Genomic DNA, 10,949 nt, shown 5'->3' on the forward strand with positions numbered 1-10,949 from the left:
TTCCACAGATCGTAATTTTGACCTGAATCAGAGAACGATCAATCTCCAATTCAGTACCCCCAGAGGTATTGGTTTGTTATGGGAATATGGAGAACTTTAGGACTCGACAGATTTAACGTGCATCAATCACCATTTACAACACGGGGAGTCTTTGGCCGGCAGGGATCGAACCCACGACCACTTGGACATGAGCCACGTGCCGTACCAACCAGGCTATCCCGGTCTACCAAATTTAATCACATATTATAAAGCAACATTTTATTGTTAATTTTGCAAAAATTACTACTAAATCACTTCAGTTGAAATTACCAAAATTTTGGTGTTCCCATAGAGTCAGGCATTCATACATATTTTCTTTATCAATCAGTTTGATCATAGGTAAAATTAATTTTATTTTACCCATTGGCAAAATGGGTATTCATTTGGATTTGATGGCGTTCACACGCTTTTCAACTGTATTCAAGAGTAATAGTGAACAGTGAGCATGCATCGTCATTCAATGCGTTGCTATGGCGACCGCAGCCGTTTTTATTTTTATTTTCACTATCAGGCATTTTTAATGTATTTGCATAATAATAATTTAAAGTACTTTTATATCCTTTTTATTATTAACGTATAATTACTGGTTTGAAGGAGATTTTAATATAAATATGAATGCTGAGGAAGGAAAAGTATTTTGTGAAGTCCTGAAACACGTACAGAGGCAAGATTTGAATACCAATCCGACGACTAACATCAATTGAGATAGTTTTTGCAACCCACGATTTAAAATGTGGTGTTTAACGGAGTCAATCCAGAGAGAAAAAGTATTTGACCAATTATGGGTAACCAGTAATCGTAATAAGGCTATTACAACTTTAATGTTATTTTATTTTTAATTTTTAAAATTAATTTTGAATTTGCTGAGCAAATACTTAAAAAGCAATTTTTTCCTTTTTCAGCTTGCAAATATTTCAAGTCCAGATGTGCGTTTACTTACATCTAACTTAGAAAAAATTCTACATAAAGGTAAGTTTCAGTTTGAGTATAGGGATATTTTTAATAATTATTTAAGTTATTTGAAAACGAGGTTGGAAAATTATATTCTAGGAAGGCTTTTCATGAAAACTAAACGTTAAGAGCAAAATCCTGTAGATTGTATATAATGGAGAAGAGCCAAATCCTATTAAAATAATTTCAGCTGGAGATACAAATTAAGGAATATAAAACGAGCAATTTTGTTTTTAGGAAATGTGATCGAAGGCATTATGTATCGATCGATATTTATCAGGGTTTTACAATGAAACTGACATTTTATTTTATATTGTAGTATGAAATGTAATGCAATTGTATAATTAAACTATTTAATCAAAATTTTGCAAGCTGCGTCGAAAAAGGGGGACTAAAATCGAAAAAAGGGAACTATAAACATGGAATACTCTACTAATTTCAACTGGAAATTAGTGCATAATTTCATTATTATGCAATAATAATTTTCTTAATTGATAATGAAATTTATGTGCTACAAATTGACCATTGGAAAATTTATCAATACATTTTTAAATACTGTTGGCGACAGAAATGTAACAATTCACCCACTTATTCTTCATACCAAAAATTAAAGCATTTTTTTCGTCTTGAAAAGTACACTATTATTCAATTCTCTGGAAGATATGTTAAGCTATGTTTTTAATTTCTAAATACTTAAACACCGTTCAATACCTGAATAGAATAAAAAATAAACGAATATGTGAAAAAGTCGTTCTCTAATTATATTGGCTTTGGCATCACCTAAAGATTATGGTACAGAGCCAATTAATACACTGTAAAAAGGAGATATTCAAATTTCACTAAACTTTCATCGTTTTTTACGAAACCGTTTCCTGATGTAGGATCTGAAGGAACATTTCGTCAATATAACATGATATCTATCATCACTTTTTCGAGCATACGAATTCCATCAATATTTTAATCAATAGAAATATTTCGTCACTCTAATACTAAGTTACTCTATTACTACTCTATACTACTATTCTATATACGTCACTCTAATACTACTCTAAAAAACTAGTAGCGCCAAATGTAGGCCATTTAACGTTGCGTCTTTTCTAATAATCATTTAATGGGGGGGTCACCATAGAGCTGGATCAGCATTGCCTTAACAACACCAAAAGGACAAATTGAACAGAGAGATAAGTTACACGCATGTCCGAAGCGAGATTCAAACCCGGGAAGAAGACCAATTCCTTGCCCACTATACATGCAGGTTGACTTTTTTCGTAACTTCATTTTCGATCGTTTAGCCTCCATCCTAATTTCGTCATTCTAGTTAACAATCTCCCACAATACACACCACGATGAAATTTCAAATTTGGAAACTTTTTCGTCACATGCTTGAGAGTTCAAGCTCTGTCACGAATCACGTGATTTCATAGCGAAATGATTCTCAAAATTAACGAAAAGCATCAAGGATTGCTGAATCGTCAAAAGCGAAAGTTTCCTTTTTGAGAGGGTACTGAGTCATAAATAATAGAGATATTGAATCGTAATTAAATGAAAGGGAAATAGTTTCTACTAAGGTACTTATAAAACTTCTAAAAAACAACTTTTTTACTGAGTTTTTTTTCAACATTTTTTAAAATTAAAACAGCCTTTCATTTCATCATTTCTCTGGCAATGCTAATTAGAAAAACAACTTACCCCTTTTTTAGCTTATTAAAATACTCGATTATAACTCTTTTTATTGTATTCTAGAATTCGATCTCAGCTTCACATATTAGAGGATCTTAGTAATGTAAAATGCAGAAATAAAAAACTGAATAAAAAAATAAAATCTAAAAGATTTTTTTAATGAAAAAAAAGATCAACGAAACAGACTCCAGATTCATAAGAAGCAAGTGTGACTGTAATAGCAATAATGCTTTTGGATGGGAGGCAGTACCATAAGCATGAAATTCTACATTTTTTTAAAATTATTTTTACTATTTTTTTTCACTCGGAGTATCCAGTTTTCTATTCTCAGCGTTCATAAAGAAAATCACATTAAACTCAGTTCGGTGAGCAAACGCATTTAATTAAATAGATTTGCGTTTACTTTTCAATGCGTTAATATTTTTTTCCTCATTTCATAAATGCTTGTTTCTGTATACCCTTCATTTTTCGTTCTTTTTTTTCTTTCTTCTTTCTTTCAATCTTTTCCGAAGAAAGAGCGTCATAATAATAATCCTGATTTTTTCCATTGTATTAGAAGCGCAATATTCTTTAGAAATCACATTCTGTGTCTCTAGTTATTTCTCCTGAGAGTTGAAGTGAAAGGAAAAAAAAATAAGATTTAAAAAAGAATTATTTAACAAAGCTATTAGCATTGCAAAAAATATAAGAAGATTTGAATTTGTACTTTATATTCATTAATAATAAAATTTTCAATACAGTTGACTTATATTTCTAGACTTTTATTTTTATTTAATGGTGCTTCATAATTTCAGGTGTTTTTTTCCCCTTAAAAATAAAATATTGTGATAAACGTGACTTAAATAAAATTTTAATGTGCAATACATTCCGTTAAAAATAATAGATGTAAAATTACTTCACTATTTCAAAATAATAAAATAGATAAATGATAAGTGTGGCTATTAAAACATAATATAATTTATTCTAATGATTTATTTTCAAGAAAAGTAGATAAGATCTATTTCAATTGCTAAGAAAAAATGAGAAAAGAAGGAATATGGGTATTATTATATATTAAAATACTTCAAATTGTTGAAACCGCATTTTTTAGGAAAAGAAAATGCATTTTCCTTTAGATTAAATGCGAAATTTTTTACAATCATGCTTTCAATGATCAAATGTCAAAATATCATTGAAAAACACACCAAAATTCCCATACATCAAAAGTTAGAGTTAAAATATAAATGGCATTTTTATATGCTTTGGTATGGTGCGTGATACATTAATTAACTTACTAATTAAAAATCTTATTACTAATTAAAATTAAAATGAACTTCTTTCCATTTTGTTTTGGTTCCTTAAAAGAGGAAAGAAGGTGGTAAAAATATTAAATGAAATGGTGGTAATTTGGCTTTAATGTCTTAAGTAATGTTTTCTTGCAGGCACATGTAATAGCGTACTCTATTAGTCAACATGAAACCAGGAATATTTGATGGCATCTGTAAATTTGTTTAAAATGTCACGTCTCTAAATTTGTTTAAAATTACTCCTAATAAATAGCCATTTGAGTCATAAAACAATAATTCCGGTCTTAATTGTTGTATCTAAAATTATAGTTTATACCCGAACAAACAATATGGATTTAGATATAAAAATAAATATATTACCTGGTATGTATATAGCATTTAAATTTCTGAAATCATCACGAATTTTATTTTTTGAACATTTTGTTTCTATTTTCTGTTTCTTTTCTAGGGGAAAGTCAAAACATAACACATATCTCAGTTAGAGGTCTATTACCAGATACAAGTCAGTTTATGACATACGAAGGCTCCATAACAATGCCTGGATGTCACGAAACCGTAACTTGGATTATTCTAAATAAACCAGTATACATAACAAAAGCAGAGGTATGACTACAATTTTCTTTGAAAATGCTAGTACTTGACTGTTTGTGTTATAATTGCATATAAAATAGACCATATTGTCAACATTATGCCTTTAGTTTCGTTAGCAACCACCATGGCTCCTATAGAGGGTTAATATTACTCTTCACATATAGCTAATAAACAAACCGAAGCAGTGGGATAAATATAGATTCATAAAGGTACAAAGGTTCATCTAAGACAAACAGAAATACTACGTCATTTAAATTTGCTAGTTTTTTTAGGTTTTTTTGAAGTATTTTTACTATCCAAAATAAGACTTTTCCTAATCTGTATTAATTTCATTTCACTTAAAAAAAATTATATAATACTACGTGAGACTTTAAGGAAAAATAAATTACAAATTATACAACAGGAGCATGCTATTTTTAGGTATTTATTTACATGTGGAGGGAGCTTCCGGGCCACAGGTTCAAGGTTCTATCCTCAGACCGGGCAAATTTGTCTCAGCCTTTCATACCTTCAATAGATCGATAAAATGAGTACCAGTCATGCTTGGGTTTTATTAATGTTTAATTGAATTATAATCAATGCATTTTATGATCGAAATTGAATCAATTTTTAGAATGTGAGAACAGTTGAATTTGCTAAAATGACTACCATATTTTTTCCGCTTGGTACAAGGCATTTTGAAAATGAATTAAGCAATTTGAGTTTCATTAAAAATTTTATCTCTTCTCAAGAAAATTTTATCAGCATTTTGCCTACTGTCATTATTGAATAACGTTACATTTCAAATGAAAAGTACATTGTACTTTAGAGATTGACATTCGGAAATATTCTTTGCGTCCTTTTTGCATTTTCCACAGTGAAAATGAATGAAATTAATATACAAGTGCTCCTTGCAAGGATGCAAAATTAGACCTATTTCACTAGCGAAAACTCTAAAATCTGCTGATGATATAAAAATAATTCATTACCTAATGCAACGTATAAAGTACAATTTCAGTGTTAAAACACTTAAAAGGAATTTAAGTTCTAAAAGTATTGATTTTGTTCTGAAGCATTTGTGGAAGTAATTTTTATTGTGTGTTTGGTATTCTTAGTTTTTTTCTTACTCAACCGAAAATTCAAAGAAGCTTTTTAAAAGTAAAATCAATATTACATCATGGAATATTTTAAAATCTCTCTCTAATATTTCATGGATTAAATGAAACCTTTTTGATCACTTTTTAATAAAAATTTAAATCAATATTTTGTCGATAAATTAATATCAAATATAAGTATTTTCTGATAAGTTTATTTGAAGACAAACAATATAGATTGCAACAACATAAGAAAAGCATAATTTTTTGAATTAAACTTTTATTTTGTTCAAACAATTTTAATCTAATTTAAAATATATATATTATTTGCTCTACTGATTACAAAAACTATTATGCTAAATGTAAGTACATATAATTTGCAAAATAAATAAATTTACCTACAAATTTTAAATAATTAATTTATCTATATTTTACATATTTATAACTAATATCTATATACTATCTATCTATAATAATACTAAATTACTAAATATATTTTCTTTTATATTTGAAAAAAAAACAAAATAATAGAAATACCAGCGTTAACATTAAGAAAACATCATTTTAGAATTAATTTTCTTTTTTGATCTAATGCTTTAAATGAATTTTAAACTATAGTTTGTTATTTTCTCCGATAATTATAAAAATTAGTATGCTTAAATTAATTTATATAATAATACTGTATATTCAATATAATTTCAACTACAATGGTGAAATTGTTATGTAATAAAATTAGTTTATTTATGAACCCCATTGAATTTGTTATATTTATTTGCAAAGTGCCGATTCAGAAGCCTAATTGCCCATCTAAAATTTGAAGGAATGAAACTTTATGTAAGAGAATCAGAACCCTTCAACTAGTAAAACAGTTAATGCAGCGCACTTAAGGATTGGCAAATAAGGTTTATATTCTGATTCAAATATTGGTTTTGGGGAGAATTATTTTTTATTCCCTTTCGAAACAGAATAACTAGTTACATTTAAATGTTTCTTTTGTAGAGTCTAACTTTTATAAATATAAGGAAAACTTTTCTGATTGTATTTACTTAGCTTGTCACATAAAATGTACCCTTTTTGATTCAATACACATCGACCAACCATTTGTTTCATTTTTGAAATATTTAAATAAAAATCAAAAATAAAAACGTTTAGTTGTTCTCCTTTCTATCGAACAGTTTTATTTCTTTTTTCGAACTGCATAGGTTTGGAATTTTATGTTTTCATATCATTATATATATATATATATATATATAGACCACTGATATTTGTACTGAGTTAAATATTGCGTTATATCAAATCTCACTTAATAAAAAAGTATCTTAACTTAAAAAATCCAACTATAGAAGTTTGAAAGAAAGTGATTTTTTTTAAAATAATTATTTAAATCGTTATAGTACACTGTTTTTCTATGAACATGAGAATTTAGGAAAAAATAAGAGATTTTTATCACAGACACTGTTTTTTTAGTTTAATGAAATAAAAATTCGTTTGTTTGCTTTATGTTATAATTTAATTATTATATATCTGCTGAAGTAAAGGATTTATGAATTTCGATAATCTCACAAAGAAAAATTATTTAATGTGTATATAAAAATTCAAAATTCAAAGGAATCTCTAGAAAAACTCTTTTTAACTCACAAATCTGGATAATTTCCAAAGATTAAAGTACAAATTTTAGTTTTCTTCAAAACGCGTCAAATGTAATGTATAATTTTGTGAAAAAATAATGAATAGAATTGACAGTAGCCTTTTTATTTATAGAATCCCTATGGTATTGAATTTTAAAAAAAAATAATATTTTTAACGGAAAAATACATTAAATACTTGTATCAGAAAATATGCCTCACTTTTGTTTTTTTCTTATCTTTTAATATGATTATCCAAAAAGAAATAATTAAACTTAAAACAGTTTGAAACCTTAGCAATTAACAGTTTTCAAGTAATATATGAGAAAAATAATTTTTTTACAAAAATCTGTTATTTCTGTGTGAATTTAAAAATATTATTTTTTTAGATCTTGAGATTTCATTACTAAGATCTGTAATTTTGATCAATATAAAAATAGAAGTTTTAGTGGAATATAAACGATATTAACATTTATTTTTTATCGTATATCTAATTTAAAATTTTTATATTAATTGACAGACTACAGTTACTTTGGAATGTTATGTGAGTTCAAAGTAAATGCAAGTATTTGTATTTTTCAAGGTCTGTTATTTTACTGAGAGTCTAATTAGTTCCAATATTCTAAGGATTTAACACAATTAAAAACTAATATTTACCCCTATTCAAGTTAATACAAGATGTACAATGTTACATTTTATTTAGTTGTGCAACTTTTAATTTTATTTTCTGTATTTATTTTCCATATTTATCAATAAACCACAAATACTTCAGGAAGGCAAGTGGTTCAGAATTAAATGCAAGTATTTTTAAATAATAAACTATGTCAAATTAGAATGAGAGTTTAACCTGAATACCATATTTCAGTTGTTCAAAATATTTAATATCATTGATTTTAATTTCTTCTCAATTCAAAATTTGAGAGAAAAAGATCAACGATATTTCGTTTTATATTTGACGTATTTGGCAAGCATGCATTTCTGTACTTTTTGAGAAACTTCAATTATTTTGAAATGGCACGTAGCTCAAAAGTGAAATCATATATTTCTTTTCAAAGATTTATTATTGAAAATGGTGTAAGGAAAATAAAATGCTTTTAACCATTAACTTCAAATATTTTCTAAATATGGGCATATTGCTTGAGTTAGATTTCGTGGCATTTCAATAAAAAATGAAAACCGCTGTTTCAAGAAATGCGAAACAAGAAAATTGTATTAGAAAATCGAATTAAGACAATGCAAATTATTTCCTAGAAAGTCAGAATATGTGAATATATTTTGGAGCAGTTTCAAAGGTGTTGTTCATTAGCCAAAATCAAACATTCCCTTTTGAGAGTATCTCTCATTCATTCGAGTTTTGAACATAAGTCAATTACAGAAAATTATTCAGAAAGCGATATGATAACAAATGAATTCCCACGTGGTAAAGTGGAAATATTCCCTAATTTACTACTTAAGTAATAAATTATAAATTAACTCGAGCTTATCGGTATAGCTTTCAAAATATACAATGATAGAAAAGGCGTCTTAAGTTTCCGAAATGTTAAATAAATTTCGAAAAGCTTAAAATAAATTATTTATTAAAAGACCTCAGAGGTTATTATCAAATGATTAAGATCACACAATTGTTGTATGAAAGTTTTATTTACCCTGCACACTGCAACTTTAATCAAAGACAAATTGCAGCAATATGCGGACTTGTCCGAAATTAATTTGTAACTTATGATACAGTTGAAGCTTGTAATTAACACTAGAGCAGAAAACCAGAAAATTTTAGAATCTCATGGGTCTAATCTAGAATTGAATCAAGTTCGGCTTAATCTATAGTCGCTTATCAGTAAGAACTTACCCCTTTCACTCTACCCTTCAGGGGTAATCTACAGCCTGCAGGTAGAGCAAGCGACATCGCATTTTCACACCCTTTCCTATGAAGGGGGGTATGCACTTCTGTGAATGCAATTAGCTTCACTTGCAAAATTGCTAAAGCTCGTCCGAACAAAGCTTCTCTAGGGTAGAGACAGGGGTACGAAACTGAGCACTACCGTCAATCCAGTTTATTGTTCGTAAACTGTGAAATAGGGAATTGTATCATTTTCGAAAGAGATAATTGGTCGAACGATCGACCACCTTTCCTATTCGATTCTAACCTGAAGACCTAATAAGGGTTTGGTGTTCCCAAAGTAATTTTCGATGCAAAACTAGTGCAGGAAATATTACGCATAAAACTGAAAATGGACTCAGATTTGATTGTTAAGTTAAATACTGATTTTATTAAAATTTTCAACACCTTATACATTAAGATATGATAAAATTACATCGTATGTTGATACTATTAACACATAATTTGAAAACTTAATTACTTATGGTAGATTCACTTTAGAATGATGTGTTAACATATCTATTATAACTTAGAGAAAATATATTGGTTTAGTTTCTAAAATTTATTTCAGCCATTACAAATTATAAAATTTGTAATATTCATTAAAATGCAATTTCACTACCGTAGTAGTGAGTATGGCGTATAAAGAGTTTACAATATTTTTAGGTTACATTTGAAAGAAATTAATTTTTCAGTTGAAATAACTTGAACTCTATATCTTTTTAAAATAATATGAATTAAGTTTTACATTAAAAAATTATACATTTTAATACTTCCAGCGCAATATCAGATTATTAGAAATTATTTTTCTGACATTATTCAAAATGTATAATTTTTGTATACATTGATTCCAAAAAATATTCATTTCATTGGTACATTTTTCCTATACATAAGTTTTCTGCTGCAACTGTAAAGGATTGAAATTGCTGAATTAGAATCTTATGGTCTTTTTATTGCGTTTGTTTTTCAATTATACGTGCATTTAAAACAATAAAAAAAATTTCTTTCACTTCCTTTTTATTCAGTATGTTAAAGTAATTCCGAAAACTCATCGCAATATTAGTTGATGAAATGAAGCTTGAGAAGAGAAAAAGAAAAATGTGAGAGAAGTTGATGATTACAATTGATAATTTTAACATTTAGTGATCCAGTACACAAAATATCATGCAGAATGCTCTATAACTAAATTTTGTATAGCTATATTACATAAAAACCACAGCTTAGTAAAACACTTACTTAGTAAAACACTTACTTTAGTTTAATTACTACTTATTTAAATGAAGTGAATTCACTTTTTTTTCAGAAAGAGTTAAAATGATTAATTAGAAATAGGAAAGGATGTGTTTTCCGGTGTATTTAACCGTGTAGTTTTCAGACATATTTTACATCTTATATTGTTGACTATCTCATAATTCTTCTGTAATGCGTCTCTAATGATAGTTTCAAATAACCCATGTCTCAAAACACTTACAACTTGTTGATTAAACAGCTTCTCTTATTTATATAACATATCCATTGTAATAATTGAATCAAATCATATTCTTTAAATTTTCCAACTTTAGGAAAAAATAAATATTTTGTGTGTGCATTTTATCTGACGGCGTAAGATCACTTTTTTTGTTGTTGAAGAACTGATGAAAAAACTCTATATAATCTAAAAAATAACGCTATAGACGGAATCTAAATTATTATGTTAATATGTTTGAGGCTTTGGTAGAGTGATAATATGATTATACATATTATATATTAAACTTATATTCGAAGTTTCTATTATTATTTATTTATTATTTTAATGCCATTATATATATATATATCTATAGTCGCTTAT

The 10,949-nt window shown here is 27.4% G+C and overlaps 1 protein-coding gene across 4 annotated transcripts in view; it reads left to right on the top strand.

Moving 5' to 3' along the window:
• Window positions 1–10,949, top strand: part of LOC107451043 (carbonic anhydrase-related protein 10-like) — a 346,734-nt gene that overhangs the window by 307,672 nt on the left and 28,113 nt on the right. For all 4 annotated transcript variants that reach the window (XM_071187551.1, XM_071187554.1, XM_071187552.1 and 1 more), the window contains 2 exons: window positions 942–1,008; window positions 4,405–4,559. In XM_071187551.1, coding sequence (XP_071043652.1) covers window positions 942–1,008; window positions 4,405–4,559 — 222 coding nt within the window. The remainder of the gene's footprint in view (window positions 1–941; window positions 1,009–4,404; window positions 4,560–10,949) is intronic.

This window comes from Parasteatoda tepidariorum, chromosome X1 (assembly GCF_043381705.1).
Source record: "Parasteatoda tepidariorum isolate YZ-2023 chromosome X1, CAS_Ptep_4.0, whole genome shotgun sequence".
Classification (NCBI taxonomy): Eukaryota; Metazoa; Arthropoda; class Arachnida; order Araneae; family Theridiidae; genus Parasteatoda; species Parasteatoda tepidariorum.